The 18,746-nt window shown below is 31.8% G+C and overlaps 1 protein-coding gene across 2 annotated transcripts in view; it reads left to right on the top strand.

Moving 5' to 3' along the window:
* LOC145334954 (semaphorin-1A-like) overlaps positions 1-18,746 on the top strand; it is a 197,579-nt gene that overhangs the window by 157,690 nt on the left and 21,143 nt on the right. For both annotated transcript variants that reach the window (XM_080180594.1, XM_080180595.1), the window contains 2 exons: positions 12,577-12,670; positions 12,919-13,070. In XM_080180594.1, coding sequence (XP_080036720.1) covers positions 12,577-12,670; positions 12,919-13,070 — 246 coding nt within the window. The remainder of the gene's footprint in view (positions 1-12,576; positions 12,671-12,918; positions 13,071-18,746) is intronic.

The raw sequence follows: 18,746 nt of genomic DNA, 5'->3' as shown, positions 1-18,746 counted from the left end.
AACCATCCCTAAACTAAAATTCTTCAAACGAGAATAAAATAATTTGAGAGTTCTGTAAAAAGAAAATAGATTTGAATCAAAGGACAAAAGGTCTGTTTCGGAATTTGGCCGTTTTGTGTTGATGTTACTAAGTACTTACAAACGTTGGTAACCACTAATTTTCTGCGCCTATTTGTCGGTGTGCATTCACTTCCGCAATAATATCACTGAACAGCAAACTGTTACTAAAGCACAAAAGGCGTTTCTATCATCATTAAACACCAATCAAACATTAATCTTATTCGTTGGTTTAAAATTTTGAGTACTATATTGACTTTTTGATTGGTTGGTGAAAATTGTTGGTTTTCAAAATTTTTCAATTAATAGTTCTAATCTTAGTTTAATTTTGTTTATCATCATTGGGAAGGAATATCGATTAATTGGCCATTGTCTTATCCCTTATCTCTTATCCCTAAAATGAAACAATTTGTGATTTTGATAATTTACGACATTGAATGAGCAACCTATTTGTCATAATTTTATAAAACTATAAACATATTATAAACTACATAATGCATACTATTAATATTTATTAGTAGCGCAGATACTCTGAAACTGTTATGTCTGTTTTAACGTCCAAGGACATACAGAAAAATTATTTCAACTTTTTAGTTACTGTGTAGATTTAAAAATTAGAAGAAAAAGGATATATTTTTTAACTTGAAGACAATTTTGATGAATTAAAGTACATTCCTAATGACGATACACAAACTTAGTTTATATGTAAATTACAATAATTGGTTGAAACGTTTGGACAGTAACACTCAACCAAATGAATTAACTCATCAAAATTCTATAAAAGTCCCCAAAGTTGCTACGCCAACGAGTAAGAAAATATTATTATAGAAATTTGGGGACTAGTGTAATAAACAGCACAATGTTCCCTCCTTCGCTGAAATAAATAAATTTATGTACATCCCAAATAATGATTGTTATTTTTTGAGAAGATTGGACACTTAACAATTAGCAATCAATCAATTAAATTTCAATTTTAAGTACCCAGATTTTAGAACCAACAAATAAGATACCATTATAAAACTTTGTGTACCTTGTAATATACTGACCTATATCAAGCTATTACAGAACCCCTATCATAAATTAATGTCACTCGCCCAACATAGCAAAAGTGGGTACTATTTAGTAATACATAGTTTATGGGTAACGGGGTAGAAACCAATCACCTCCCACCCGACAACTAGCAGGAGCATTACGGAAGAGGCAAAACCAAAAATAAAATTTAAACAAATTGGTCTTTATCATAATAGCTTTTAATATTAACCATTATCCTACGGTTTGCTCAGAAAAAAGGGATTTTTAAATAGTTATTTTTGCATTGTTTTAAAAACAGCTTCCGCGGATATGAAAATAAAAAGATATAAGATAAAAGCCAGTTTTGTTAGCCCCAAGGGGACAAAGGAACGGGCTAAAAAAACTAAAATTTATTTTATTATATTAACATTCGTGGAAAATTGTCTTGGCATACGATGCTATACATGATGTTTTTCAACCCGCACTCAAGGGTAACACCCCCTGACAAAACCCTGTGCACAACACAAATAAAAATAACGCTATTCTAATAATCCCTACATCCGTGTGTTTATTAAAGATAATAATTACACTTTACCAACCGAACCAGAAAATGACAATTTATAAAATTCAGGTTTTGACGTTATTTTGTGTATTACAATAACGATAGGGTTATAGTTTTTATTATGGTATTATTCTAATGTTACATTAGACTTTAGATTTTTATATTAATGTCCAAATAACGTTTCTACATTATAGACAACTAGCGGCTTCGCCCCTAGCCTCTAGGGGATTTGCCCCAAGAGGTTTGATCAAACCAATTTTTCATATTTTAGATTTAAAATAAAAAAAAAAAAAAAAATTTTGGGGGGGGGTATTTTTTTATTTTTGGAGGGGTTGGGGGTGTCCCACCCCCCGAGAAAATAGTTATAAACCTTCCCGGGACCTAAAAAGCTACCCTGTAAAGGAGAACCCGATCTGTTCAGCGGTTAGCGAGATCCTTCGTTACAAACAAACACACAAACAAACAGACAGACATCGTTCTACTATAGATAATACATATATAAGCAAGTAGGGAGATGACATTGGACTAATATTTATACTGGTATCCACAATTTTATTGATATGATTAAACTTAAAATTTAATTAAGTTATGATTGGTTTGTTTCATTGCGGCATTGACTTATATACTGAAAAATAGCCTAAAACCCAGCGTTTAAAGGTTCATACATGACTTTCAAAAACACACACCCTACTAACTTAAAAGTAACTAGCGGTTGCGCCCCTAACGGCCGCATATGAGATTGTTAACCCACCATCATAAAATTTTTGTTTTAAAAATCAAACAAAAATCTCTTTTGGAATTGCAATTTATTTCCAAGTTTGATTAGGAGGGGACATTGGGCTGTTTATTACACCAGTCCCAAAAGTCTTATAATAATGTTTTCTTATTCCTTTGCGCAAAAACCTTGAGGACTTTTATTGAAATTTGATTTGTTGGTTCATTTAGTTAAGTGTCTAAGCATTTCATGATCTGTAACCTACAGAAGGGGTAATGTTGTGTATATTCATTGGGGATGTACAATGTACATCAATTCAATATCGGTCATTGTCTTATCCTGGATTTACCTTCTCTCATAAAAACCAGTGAAGCATCTATTTGCTTTTGATATTTTTTCTACGGTTTTGTGACAATATCTACCTACCAAGGTCCATGAAAACAACACGCTGTGGTGGTGTGTTACTTATATATGGTTCAATCAAGCTACAGGGATAAGACAATGACCAAAAAAAAAATATTTACATCCCCAATGTTAATACACAAAATTACTCCTTCTATAGATTGCAATTAATGGTTGCGTTAAAAGTCCCCAAAGTTGTTAAGCCAACGAATAAGAAAACGTTAATATAAAACTTTGGGGACTAGCGTAATAAACAGTCTATTGTCCCCCACTCTCTCTGAGTTTAATCAAGCTACAAGGATATGTTACTGACAGAAAAATAATATTTCCTCTGAATTTTCTGCCAATCAATCACGAAATTCCATAATAAGGTTGATTAAAGTTGGTAACAATATCGAAGTAATTATCAGACTCCTTTTAATTGATTAATTGTCTATATAAGTAGGGAGGAGATATTCAATTGTAAATGAAGCTAGTCCCCAAATTTTCATAAACACATTGGGAACTTTTCTTAAACCTTAATTGCTACAGACTAAAAATTTATAAACTTGTCCAAAAATTTAACTCCAAAATGGTTACTTTTTGTTGTATTTAGGGTTCTACATCAATTTATATTTTATCGTTCTTTGTCTTATCCCTTTAGATTGCTGAAATTTTACTTCGTTTTTTAAGTCAAGCAGAAAAACAAATAATCATCCATTTCCCTATTCCTTAGTCCATGCCTTTGAATACAAAATAATTATTACAACGTTCGGTAATTAATTATTGAAATGTAACATTTAATATAATCATTGTTATTAAAATATGTTCGAATGTCCGTTAAGGATAGCTCTTTTCGTTAATTTAACATGTTGTATTGGCTATATCGTTTTTTTTTAAACTTAATAATTCCTGTAGCAACTCTAAAAGTATTACAAGAAGGGCTGTATGTCCGTATATTTCCTTATATTGATATTGTGTAATTAGTTTCATGTTGTTGATATAACAATAGCTCATAATTTATTAGAGGTCTAAGCATGGCTCTTAAGGAATAAGAAAATATGAATAAATCCCCAATAATGATAAACAAAATTACCCCTTCCATATGTATGTTTATTAAAAGTAGTGGTTTAAAAGTTTTGACACTTCTAGTTGAAACCTGCTCAAGCAATGATTTAATAAAAGTACCCAAAGCCAACGAATGAGTGTGCATGTTTATAAAACTTTGGGTACCAGTGTAATTTACAGTCCAATGTTCCCTCCCTCCCTGGATGAAAGTAATTAATTAATATCTTATTTGAATATCTTTTACACGAAATTCAGATTTACATATAAGGAGTTCCAAAAGGCGTTTGGAGTGTGTATATTTTCCAACGAATATAAAAATCAGCTAAAAATATGTTTTTGATGGGTGAAAATTTTTACTGCTGTTAATTTATGTAAAAAGACTGCTTAATGTGTTGTTTTTAAGAAGGATTTTACCTATAATTTAGTTAACTATCCTAAGTTTTTAAATACATTTTCAGAACGGCATATGGCCTCCTTTATATGCATGCTATGTGCGATCAATTCTTCAAAATAACTCGAAAATTATTTTTTACTACTGTATATATAAAAGGATAGAAAATCTGAGAGAGAGGGGACAATTGGCTGTTTATTACACTAGTCCTCAAAGATTTATAGTAACGCTTTCTTATTTGTTGGCTTAACTACTTTGGGGACCTTTATTGAATTTTGATTGGTAAGTTTATAAAGTGGAGTGTCCAAACGTTTCCAGCACTAATTGTAATCTACAGAAAGGATAATTTTGTGTATCATCATTGTCGTATCCCTTTAGATTCCTAATAGGAAACACTTTGTATATTGAAATATGCGGAAATCTGTGCACATCCATGCATGCAAGTAAAATGGACAGATAAATATCTTTTTAATATCAAATACAAGTTGTCAATTTAATTTCCAATATTTTTACAGCAATTTTTAAATGTTGTAACCTATGAAAGTTTAAGGCTTTAATCATTTAAATGTAATACTTTATTTTTTTATGTTTTACTATTGGTTGATAAATTTTGTCACAACAAGTTTTAAACCAACCAATCAGAAACTAATAAAAGTGCCCATAGTTTTTAAGCCAACAAATAAGGTTAGGTGGTTATAAAACTTTGGGTATGTTACAAAAAAATCTTACAAATAAATCTAGGCGACCGAATTACATACATACATTTACTAAGCTGATATGCTACACTTAAACTTTATTTCTATAACAACTAATTACGATACTGTGACAACCCAATTACAGTCTGTACTAGTCCAATACTCTACTGTGATAGCATCCCAACAAAATAGCCTAAAACCCAACCGTTAATGCAATTACAGATGTTTATCAAGAACGATAGCTATATCAGCTGTGCAGTTGCATTTTTACTTATGAATGGAGGCCACTTAACTGACTAACTTATTATAGTTGAATATCTAAAAGTAATTCTAAGGGATTTAAAGGGATAAGACAATGGGAAATAAATCCATTTATCGCCCATTGTCTTATACCTTACTATCCCTGTGTACATCCCCAATGATGAAGGACAAAGTACCCCTTCACATTAGAATTACTTTGAATTATTTTAAAACTTAATTTAATCAAAGAATTAAATTGCTAAACATCTTTTTGCATAAAATTTGAAAAAAAATCTTTTAGGGTTTTTGGATAAAATTTAATGAAAAAGAATGAAAATTGGTTCTAATTGGGCATTGTTACTTGGTGAAGTATTTTTAAAAAGCAACAAAAAATTCTTAAATTAAAATAGCTTTCATGTATATTAAAGTTGTTAGATGTCCAAAAGTAACTATCAACTGATTTTTTTTTTTTTTTGGGGGGGGGGTGAACTTTATATAGGCCCTTGGCAAGAAAAGATGGGCTCAAGACTGATGTCACCCGTTCCCTTTTTAAGGGGTAATGACACCTTCCTCACGCACGTCCCTGTACGCTCAGTTTCGACTAAATTAAGTAAACAAAAATCGAGGATTTTTTCTGCTTAATTTCAACGATTTTTTTTTGCTGAATTTCAACAACACTTTGTGAAGTGTATAATCAAGCTAATTTATATGCACGCCCAGAAACATTCTACTACTACTTCTTTTCAAGGAGGGAGGGAACATTGGGCTGTTTATTACACTAGTCCTCACAGTTTTATAATACCGTTTCCTTATTCTTTGGCTCAACAACTGTGCGGACTTGTGGTTTGTTCCTTAAGTTTTGTGTCCGAACGTTTCAACCACTAATTGTAATCTACAGAAGGTGTAATTTTGTGCATCATCATAGGGGATGTTTATCAATTTATTGGCCATTGTCTTATCCCTTTAGATACCTGACTTCTTTTTCAAAGGGATTAAGAGACAGTAAATTTTTAAAAAAAACTTTTTATACGTCATACTGGCCAACCATTGGTCTATTGAAATGTATACTGGCCTACCATTGGTCTATTGAAATGTATACTGGCCTACCATTGGTCTATTGAAATGTATACTGGCCTACCATTGGTCTATTGAAATGTATACTGGCCTACTATTGGTCAATATAGATTTTGTTGAAAGCGTAGACAAAGATTCATGAAAAAAAATATTGCTAAACTTAAGATGTGTCTTTTTCGCGGGGTTTTACATTTTCTTCATAATTAAATTTTAAGATTAGGGTTTGTTAAAGTGGTGTTTAATTTAATTAATTCAATTTGGCAAATCCTAATTAAATTTAAGTTTTTGTAGAAAACTTTTTTCATATAAAACTAATCATTTTAATATATCTATTAATACAAATATATATATATCCATCTAGCTATCCATCCATCTATATATATATAGCTATTTATCCATATATTTATCCATTTTTTTATCCATCTACCTAGCTATCCAATTAGCTATCTATCCATCCATCTACCTAAATATACATACAGGTATCTATCCATCTAACTATCTACCCATCTAGCTATCTTTACATCTATCTAATTAATCATCTAGATATATATTCATCAATAGTTATACTTATACTTATCTATCTATTCATCTATCCTCTAATCTATCCATTCATCTATTTAGTTATCTATCCATTTATATAATTATCTATCCATCTAAATATCTATTCATCTAGCTGTTTATAATCTATCCATCTATCATAATCTATCTTTCAATGAAAAGAATACTGAAAATTAAATGTTATGCTGATAATTAGGGGGACCTAAATATTCTGCTTTTTGTATTCTCAATAATTTAGATAAAAAATATGTTTATGCATTCACCCAAATTTCAATGCACACAATTTTGCATGGAGGTAGGGGACATAATATTGTAATAGCGTATTCGTATTTGTTGGCTTAACAATCTTGGAGACTTTTAATGAATTTTGATCGGTTGGGTAGTTTATTTAAGTGTCAAAACGTTTTAACCACAATTGAAATTAGCAATTTTTTTTCTTCGTTGTGGCAATACAAAAATAAACAAATACCAGTCTCTTTATAATTTTCGTTCATTTTCTTCTTTGATAACAATTATGACATGCCTTGCATACACATAAAATTATTATTAATATCAGCTGAGATGCTAAAACACTTGAAACAGTTGTTTAAAGCCCACCAAAACCTTTGTATTATATATGTATGTATGGTCCAAAAAATGGTCATAAAATTTACTTTCAAAGATTGTACATAAAAAAAAACAATAGAAGTTCAGAAAAAAAGAGGGATTGACATACTCACGGATATATTAGAAGCAAAAGACAAAAGTCAGGGAATAATCACAAGAAATTTTAAAAGACCATCTCATATAGCAGCCGAGATAATGAGTTGTTGACTATATAATATCAGAAGAACAATCACAAAAAAATCACCCAAGTTGCTTTAATACTGGCCAAGAATATACTATTTGCAACATGAATTACCCACGGACGAACTAACAAAACAATTTTAATTATACAAAATCTTTGCAAAATCTTTGATTGAAGTACAAATGTATGTTAAAGTACAAATTAAATGCTGTACAATCAAAGTAAAAAATATAAACAACCAAAAGAACTTGATTCTCTACAATATATACTGCTTCCTTCTTACATAGTAGTAGCGATGATCTACAGGGATAAGACAATGGCTGATAAATAGATTTACATCTCCTATGATGATACACAAAATTTTCCTTCTGTAGACTACATTTAGTGGTTGAAACGTCTGAACACTCAAATAAACCAATCAAAATCCAATAAAAGTTTCCAAAATTGTTAAGCCAACAAATAAGAAAAAAATTATTATAAAACTTTGGGGACTAGTGTAATACACAGCCATTGTCCCCTCCCTCCTTCCCTGATTATATTTGTTAGCCTGTGATACTATAACTTATGGGTCCATTGTTTTCATATTAGACAGATTAGTTACAGATTAAGTTATGGAACATTCGTCAGACAACCTACTCGCTGATTGCACTACATTTGTTGCTAACAAACTTTGGGTACTTTAAATATTTTGGGATGGGCAACATTTTATTATTTATTGTCTTATACCTTGAGATTTCGGGTTCTTATTATATCAATAAATAGACAGATAGACTCAAAGACATCCTGTTACTTTTAAATAAGGATTGTTAACTAGAAAATATGATGAAAATGACTCTACAAAAAATCTAATATAAAAATATTGAACAAAGGTTACATTGTAACTTAATTAGTACTAATAAAACTATATTATAATATAAATTATAATATTTAATTAGCAAGGCTGCTCTATAAATATAGCTATCCGTTCGTCCAAAATAATTGATGGGTATTTCATCCCAGGAAAAACTAGATTGTCTCCTTTTTTTGTAAGCTGAATACATTTTCTAGTATGGCTTCCAAACCGATTGATATCTGCTGGATTAAAACTGGTTCTTAGCCATACTGAAAATTCATAAATCGTATAGTATCAAATAAATTTAATATCATGAATTACTTTGTCATTTTATTATACGTGGAAAGCTGTCTATAAAACGATGCGATAAATGAATATTACATAATATACTTTTTAAAACAATTACATCATAATGTTGTAATTTCATGAAATAAATAATCATGCCATTATCACATCTCTGTTTTCCCACTGAATAGACTTATTAAAGCATATAAGCAATTATTTAAATAAAAGCATTTAATATAATCTAAGCAATTTTTGACCGCTACATAAAAACTTTAGAGGGATAAGTCAATAATAAATTTTTAAGCCATCTATTTTGTTCCAAATTTGCTTCAAAATTTGCAAAATTAAAGATTTAAACAAAAATATTTGCAATTATGTGACAATAAACGATAAATTAATCGTCCAACCAACTTTAAAAAGTCTGCCTTCAGTAACTGGCAACTCTTGGGGAGAAGAAAGGTTGTAGAATATAAAATCCATTGTTCTCCCTACAAAAAAAAAAAAAAAAATTTTCTTTCATGATTGGCAAGAATGAAAAAAGAATGATATGTTCTTTCCATACTGATAATATTGAGCGATCTAAAGGGATAAGACTATGGCGAATAAGTTGATGTACATCCCCAATGGTGATACACAAAATTACCTTTTCTGTAAATTGAAATAATTGGTGGAAACGTTTGAACACTCAACTTAAACCAACCAATCAAAATTCACTAAAGTCCCCAAAGAAAACGTTATTATAAAACTTTGGGGACTTGTGCAATAAACAGACCATTGTCCCCTTTCTTCCAGACTTCCAGATAAAAGTCTTGTAATTAAAGTGTTGGTTTTCTATAAATATATTTATTTTTGTGCTGTGGTTGAGAAAACATGTAAAAAATGGTTTAAAACAAGTTCTAAATTGAATGCATAATATATTAAGATAAAACAATAAGAAAAAAATACATAAAAAGAGACAATTTTTATTAAAAACAAATATAGTAGAACAGGTAATAGATATTTCTCGCATCGTATTATAAACAGCTTTCCGCGGATATAGAATGTACACTTATAAGATTAAAACCAGTTTTTTAGCCTCTAGGTGCCGAAGGCATGGGCTAAAAAAACTGGTTTTAATCTTATGATTGTACATTTTTATATTCGTAGAAAGCTGGATATAATACGATGCTAGACATAGTTTTTTCGTATGGATGAGAACCGGTTCCTATCCACCGGATTCGAATGAATACGTTGTTAACCATTGAGTTAAACCCCAGGGATATGTCAAAAGACGATAATCTTGCTCCTATTTATTAAATCTTAATTGGTTAGTAAATGATTAAACATGTCAACCAATACTTTTTGCAAAAGGGCTAATGTTTATTATCATTTGGTGATATATATACATATATATCAATTTATCGTTCATTGTCTTACCCCTTAAAATCCCTAGTAAAAAAAATTACTTTTGCGAATTTTTGTCCACGGCTTTTGGCAAAAAAATGAATGAAACAGAAAGGAGATAAGGTTTGCAAATTTTAGTAGCGAAGCTACACTTTAGTTTTTAGTGGATCTCTTTTACCCATAATTAAGGCACAAGGGATGAGGCAATGACAGATAAATTTATGTTCACCACAAATGATTGTTAGCAAATTAATTACCCTTCTGTAGATTAGGTTAATTGTCAGGGAGGGAGGGGACATTTGGCTGTTTATTATACTAGTGCCTAATGTCTTATAATACCGTTTTCTTATTCGTTGGCTTAAGAACCTTGAGGACTTTTAATGAATTTTGATTGGTTGGTTCATTTAGTTGAGTATTTGAACTTTTCCACCACTAAGAATAATCTACAGAAGGAGTAACTTTGTGTATCATCATTGGGAATGTACATTGATGTACCGGCTATTTCCTTATCCCTTTAGATGCCTAGAAAATATTATTAATAGTAGAAAAGTTTGGACACTGCTGGATTGAGTTAACCATTTATAAAAGTACCCAAAGTTTAAAGCCAGCTAAATTGAAAATCACAAAACTTTGGTTACAGTCCAATGTCCCAACCTGAACTTTTGTCAATAAATTCAATTTATGAATTTTGGATTTTTGAAAATTATACTCTTTCTTGTTAAATATTAAAATGTAACTAACTTTACATTTATACATTACATCCAAAATAAAAAATTAGCAAATTATAAGAATCAACTAGAAATTAGATAATTAAGAAAACGAAGTAGTTGGTTTCGTCGTAGTTTCACAGTAGATTTCCTTCTATTTTTAGCCCCTTGGGGAGACCATAACCCTGCAGGGCATTTACCTAACCTAGCCTAAAATAACATATCAAAAATACAACGAAACCCGCTAATTCGTTACTTTCCATGATCCGAAAATTGCATTCTACAACCTTTCATTCCCTTTATAAAAACTAGCAATCAAATGCAGAATTATTATAAAAAAAGGTTTATTTGCGGAGAGGATTGAAGGCCTGCATGGTTTATTTAACCAAAACAAAGGAATTGAATAAATCCACTTTATAGCAGGAATTTTAAAGGGATAAGACAATGGCCGACAAACTGATGTACATCCCCAATGATGATACACAAAATTATTACTTATAAAACTTTGGGGACTAGAGTAATAAACATTCCAATGACCCCTCCCTGCCTGTTAAATTCACTTTATAACAGAGATAGGTTAATAAATATATCAACTAAATTTTGCCTTTATAGATCGCCTTACTATTTTTAACCAATTTTTCTCGATGAACAAATTATGGTAATAATATTTTGTACACATTATTTGATTAAAATGTTAATAAATGAAAAATGTCTACCATACAATTGATTTAAGGTATATATTGGTCTTCAGCCGATTTTAGGATGTACATAACTTTAGTCGTATGTGTTGTTCCCCAATTTTTCCACCAATTATCATCAAACCAGAAAGATAAGGAATGCAAATTTTGCGTAGCGCAGCTACGCTACATTTTAGTTGGTAGGTTCGTCATTTTTCTGACTCGTACGTTAATAGGTTATTAGTCAAAAAAAAGATAGTTTCATAAAACAAGATACGATAAAAGACAAAGGAGGAAAAATATATATATTTTAAATGATAATAAACAAAAGCACTCCTTCTGTAGATTCAACATTCATTGTAAAGTTTGGACACTGGTAGTTTGAACCAACCAATCAAAATTTAATTAAAGTACCCAAAGTTTTTAAGCCTACAAATGTAAGCACCTTCCATAAAACTTTGGGTACTAGTATAAATTATTCAATTAAAGTCCAATAATTTAGAAAAAATTAAACTGTACAAATTTGCATATTTTGATTCTTGTCTTAGAATTAATTTTGCTGGGTTATTTACTTTTTTGAAGATTCTTTGTTCCTATAGTAATTAAAAGTTTCACTGCATTTCATTAATTTTAGAAATTTAATAATTGATGTGCATCCCCAGTGTTGATACGCAAAATCACCACTTCTATGGATTACAATTAGTGGTTGAAATGTTTGGACACTCAACTTAATAAACCAACCAATCAAAATTCATTAAAAGTCCCCAAAGTTGTTAAGAAAACGTTATTACAAAACTTTGGGGACTAGTGTTATAAACAGCTCATTGTCCCCTTTCTCTCTGAACATTGTACATGTTGTCGATGGAAATATCAATTAGAATGTCGATAATATGTCAGCTATGACCACTTTTATTGAATACCATAATGTCAACGTATTACAAAAGGGAGGGAGGGGACATTGGACTGTGAATTGTAAGTGGTACCCAAGATTTTATGTACACGTTCTCTCATTCGTTGGTTTAAAACTTTAGGTTCTTTTATCAAATTGTTGGTTTGAACACGTCCCAAGTGTCCTAACTTTTCAACCAATAATCTTAATCAGGTTCTTTGACAATAACAACTTCAGCATGCTAATTTGAATTTTTTTTTGTAGGTGATATAACCGAATCTTACGAGGCTACCAAGACGAAAATATCCATAGAAGAAATCAACAATAATGACCTAGAATATGGGCCTTATAGAGCAAGGTATGTATCTATTACCATCAGTATATGTGTCCTCGAGTGACACGCCTCTAGAGGCCTCTAGGGAGGTGGCCCTCCTCTCCTAGTTTCAATTTTAGTTTTAAAAAGATTTTTTTGAGGGTTGTCATTTTTTCAAAGGATCAGTTTCTCTCGGGAGATTGGTTTGGTGGTACCCTCCCCAAAAAATATCTGTCTATCTTTTGTTCTGTCTGTCTTTCTAGCCATATATATGATAATCTATCTATTACCAGGGGCCGAAGTCTCGGAGGCCTGAACGAGGATTATTTACGGGCAGAACCAGTTTTCGACGAGTCAGCTGACGAATTTGGCGCGAATTCGTCGATTCAAGATGGCGTCACACATGGCGGAGTTCTGGGAGAGGTTTCGAGTAAATCTTTAACAGGTTTGATTTTTTTCTATTTAAGAAATAGAATAATACACAACACTAGACAATCAGAAGCTTTTTATGTCTTTTAAAATCTCAATAACCACTGAACCGACAAAGATGCTAAAGGCGAAGTCTATATTCAGGCGTGCGAAGCACTTTGTCTAGGGGGGGGCATTTTGAAGATTTTGTAAAATTTTGTCCCCCCTAAAACAAAGTGCCCCGGGGGGGCACTTTGCTTTAGGGGGGGGCATTTTGATTATATATACTAATTTTAAATAAGGGCGTTTTAAGGGGTGGGATTATTTGATTATGGGCCTTCTAGTCCTTATCCCTTCTTCCCCATCCCTTCCCCCATCCCTATTTCCCATTTATATCCCCTATCTCTTTCCCCCCATCTCTTCTCCCCCATCCCTTCTCCCCCATCCCTTCTCCCCCATCCCTTTTCCCCCATCCCTTCTCCCCACCCTGTAATGACCGAAGGGAAGGGAGCTAGAAAGCATCTTTGAAAAAAAAGTACAGAAGATAATTTAACTTCCCCCCCCCCCCCCCCACAAAACATTTTTTATGGGTGGAAGGGGATGTTATAAAATCTCAGCAGGAAGGATGAATAACCCCATTAAAAAAATTTTTTTTTGGGGGGGGGGGAGATAAAACACTCATTTTGGAAATAATTTACCAAAAATTAACCTAATACCTATGTAAAACTGATTTTAAATATTTCTTTATTGTATGACAACAAGGATGACAACATCTTTAAGTAGCAAAGCACAAAAAATCATTAATAAGAATACAGACAAGTAGATTTAAAGAGCATCTATTGAAATAAATATATATTTTAGATAGAAAAAGTCACAAATCCTTTTTCCTGTATGTTGTGTGACAGTCAAAGTAAATTACATACTGGATGCTAGAAACAGCGAAAAAAATTTTTTTTTAATCTTATAATCCAAAAAAAAATTTATCGTACCATAAAAACCAAAGATATAAAGAACTATGTAAAAAATAAAAAAAAAATTACTTGTCCTTTCATCTACAGATATAAAAATCTCTTACAAATATGGAAAACTTTGGGGTATAGTCTCTTTTGTGGCAACGCCTCTTAAGGGGCATTTCGGCGTATTTTCACAGTAGCTTTTAATAGGTTATTCTAGGTTAAGTTAGGTCAGGTGATTTCCCCGCAGGGTTAGGCAATTGGCCCCGCAGGAGCTATAAATAGGTGAAAAGCTACTGTGAAAATACGACGAAATGCACCTTAAGAGGCAATGTCACAAAATGGACTATACCCGAAATTTAAAAGATACAAAAATAGCCAAAAACGTCCTGAAAAGCAGTCCGACCTCCATGAATTTTTAATAGTTAATTATACTCCATAATGATTGGAATGTTAACATTCAGTTTTAGCCTTCTATCTTTAATTGCAGTTGAAAAAATCACATTTCCCCCTTAGCATTACATACTGACAGCCATAGTGAATTATAGAGAAGCTAAAAAGTTATATCAACATATCCTACCCTCTTTAAATGACACTATAAAACTCTGTTAATTTTTGATTAAGTGGTGTTTCCAATGATTTATAAGGGCGGTGCGTGAAGCGCACCTAAAAATATATACTCCCCCTTTGAACTAAAATCAATTAAAGACAACTCACAACAAGAGTGGCGTATTTTATCAAGTTAGGAATATAGAGTGTAGTTAGTTTTAAGGGTTTTTAATGAAAATTGCCATAAAAAAACATGTCTTTTTGTAAGGGTATGTACACAAAAAATGATAAACTTATCCTGAAAATAATATGACATCATATATAGTTATTTATTTAGACAGACATACATTGTTGAGAAAAAGGCTTAGATAAATATCAACGCTGTTATTTTTTTTATATAAAATAACTTTTTGATTAAATATTTGTTTTTTACACATGTTTTTATAGAAATAAAAACAAATATAATAGTGATAAAAAGCAGAAACCATTTGGAAGGGCGCGAAGCGCAAATTTTTTTCTTCAAATATGCAGGGAGGGAGGGGTTTTGGGCTATTTATTACACTAGTCCCCAATATTTCATATAAAATTTTCTTCTTCGTTGGCTCAACAACTTTGGGGACTTTAATGGAATTTTGATTGGTTGGTTAATTTAGTCAAGTTTCCATACATTTCATCCATTAATTGTAATCTATATTGGAAACTGGAAACTGGGATAGTTTTGCTTTTTGTAGGGTAGGGGGCAAAAAGGGGCATTTTTGTTGACCAGGGGGGGGCAAAATGGGGCATTTTTCAACATTTAGGGGGGGGCAGGGGGGGCGGTGGCTAGGGGGGGGCAGGGGGGGGCGTTTTGGTCGCTAGGGGGGGGCGATTGCCCCAAATGCCCCCTTCGGTTCGCACGCCACTGTGACTATATTACACCAGTTTAATGACTGATTAGTTTAAACAAATTAAATTAAATTTATTCATTTTTCTCCCAATGTTTAGCAGCCAATGGTGGCAGTTTTATTGTCTATTGTATAATCCCCTTATCCTTCTAACAGCTGTAGTATAATGAAGGCTGTTGAAATATAAGTATAATTGTGTTGTTGTTTTTGCTGTTGCTCGAGTTTTAAATTCAACAACTTAACAACATCAATAGTGGTGTTTTTAAAATGTAAATTCGAGTTTGAATGTAGATTAAAATCTTCGGTGAAAAATTTTGGACACTTCTATTTTAACTGTCCATTTTCTGAAAGAAATTTAATAAAAGGGGGGACAGTGGGTTCCCTTCACCTAACCACGGCGGATGAACATTATCTTTGGAGTTACCAAGTACCTAATATAACCTAACCCAACCTAACCTGGTTTAAAGTAATAATATATAAAAAAATCCTACCCCCGGCCCTTTGTTTATTTTCAATTCATTTTTATTTATAAGCGAAGAGGGGATTCTTTGATCAACAACGCTCACAAATCTATATGGGGAAATTTCTGCTACAATTGAGAATATTATGTTATTAGTTGTAGAAATGTATGCACATACTGTTTTTATATAAACGCTACTGCTTCATACGTGCGTTGATGTCTACAGGAAAAACATTTAGTGATGCGATAACTTTGCATTTCATAACATATTTTTTTTATATTTATACTATAAAGATATATTTTAAAGATATTTTATTAATCTAGTAGTAATACTTACGGATCTTAAGGGATAAGACACTTCAAGACAAATTATAGTAAACAAAATTTCCCCTTCAACAAATTAAATTATTTATAAAAAAAAAAGATTGGATTCTGCTAGATTGCACAGACGTAATTATCCAACCAACCAAAATTCACTAAAGTCCTTAAAGTTGTTAAGCCAACAAATGAAAACGTTATTATTAAACTTTAGGGACTAGTATAATACACAGCCTATTGTCGACTCTCTCTCTACGACGAAATGGTTTCTGTTGACAAAATGTGGACAGCAATAAAGTATCGACACCCCACATTTCAAAGAGCTGTCACTGTTGACCAAAATATCAATGTGGAGCAAATTGTGTCTTCTTAAAACAGCAGATTTTTTGTAAGCTGTATTATTTAGGTATCTGAAAAGAATGGCCGATAAATGATGATATATAAGATACCCTTTCTGTAGCGTAAAGTAAGTGGTTGAAACGTTTTAAGAAAGGAAAAACTTAATAAATCAACCATCACAATTTACTACAGTACCCAAAGTTGTTAAGCTAACAAATAAGAAAACGTTATCATAACTTTGGGGACTTGTAAATTAACAGACATACTATCTGGGATGGAGAGAACATTGGACTGTAAATTATACACGCATTCAAAGTTTTATAACCACGTAATCCTTAAAGTTGTCTCAAAAAGATTACAGAAGGGGTAATTTTCTTTGTCACAATTTTGGATGTATATTAATTCATCGTTTCTTGTCTGCATATTATTGTCGTTGTGACAAATTTTTACATTTTATTCAGATTTTAAGAACACTTTTTAATATTATGTTATGTATATCAAGGCCGACCATTTTAAATCTTTTCCAAGATTTCTTTGGAAATCATTTCTGTATTATAACACTAGGGTTACAAATGGGAATAGCCTGTTTTTTTACTGTTAAATTTCTGTATATTATGACGTTTAAAACATGTCTATGTCAAATCATTTCAAATGGTGGGACGTGGAGTTGCTACTTTATATTCCAACCCCCCCCCCCCTTACCTAAAAATAATTACCCTAGGGTTTAAAAAAGCAGGGAAAAAACTCTGAAATATTTTTGGGGGTAAAAAACACACATTAATCTAAACCAGGCGAAGAGGCAAAATTTCTTTTTGAGGGGTTTAAATGGGTTAGGAGGGGAAAAGGTAACCTCCCTTAAAAAATTTGGTATTTTTTATAATATAGGGGGGAAATTTTAATATATTTTTAAAAAAATTTTGGATATACCTTCGATTTTCTACATAGCATGCTGCTTTAAATCAATACCAAACTTTGAATTTCTTGCTATATTCAAGCAACACTTTAACCAACCAAATATCTTGCTTATTTTAAGCCACGTTTATGAGTGTTGTTTCCTTATGTCCAATTTGATATTTATCTTTCAATGCCCCTGCCCTACTACTCAGAGTGTGTCTACAAAAATACAAAAAAAATCCTGAATCTATAGCAAATATTAGTCTGTAACTTTAATACATAAAGAATATTTTTCTATTTATCTACAAGTGCAAAGAGTTGGTTCATACATACGCCAATCGGTAATAGTAGCTTTGTTATTAGCAACATATATTGGTATGCTATTTTTAGTTTTGACTATTTTATATGTTTTCTTAGGTCAAGACACATACTACTACTGATACTACATAATGGTGTTCTTTACTTTCCGTGCATGTATCATTATAGCATCATCTTTTTTAATCGCCCTCCCTTCCCCCCTTATATTTTAAAATAAATAAATTTATTCTTTGTCTTCACTATAGTTAGGTAAGGTTAGGTTATATTGGGTACGGGGTAGCCCTACAGGGTTAAATAGGCCCAAATGGTTAGACTTTCAAAATTTATCCCCCCCCTGTTTTACTAGATACTTTAAAAATAAGGGAAAGTAGGGGGTATTTGCTTGAAGTCACTGTTTATGGGCCAACACATTCCCCATACTCTTTCTTTTTATGTCACTCACCTGATATAGCAACAGTAGGTTTTAACGTCTTTAGTTATGATGCGGTGTCGGCCCGAGATTCGAACCTATCACCTCCCCGGGGACGATCGGATGATCTACGTGTTGGGCCACGATTGCGGTGTTGTGTATTTGATAATATACGGAATTGAATACACACTACTTCTATATAATGGTCAAATTTACCCATACATTTTATATATGTGCTGACTATGTAGTAAAAGATATCTGAAATGGCATAAAATTTGAATTTTTCATTTTAATCGTGGTTTTATGTCTTCTATATGGCATTAACAATTGTACCTTTTGTAAATTTGTAAATTTAGAACCACCCAATCAAAATAAATAGAAGTTGATAAAAGCTTTGAGTCTACGAATAAGATAATATATCATAAAACTTTGGATACCAGTGTTATTTACAGTAAAATACCCTATCCTCCGAAAAATAGCAACATTGTGAATACAGTCTTATGTTGATAGTAATAACAGCGAAAACGATTAAATTTATATGTATTGTATAAACATAGAATAAGCTTGTTGGTTGTAGACCTTCAAAAAA

Source organism: Acartia tonsa, chromosome 13, assembly GCF_053477335.1.
Source record: "Acartia tonsa isolate MP-2025a chromosome 13, ASM5347733v1, whole genome shotgun sequence".
NCBI lineage: Eukaryota > Metazoa > Arthropoda > Copepoda > Calanoida > Acartiidae > Acartia > Acartia tonsa.
Note: the sequence above shows the minus strand (reverse complement) of the source record. Positions and strands in the feature narration are given on the sequence as shown.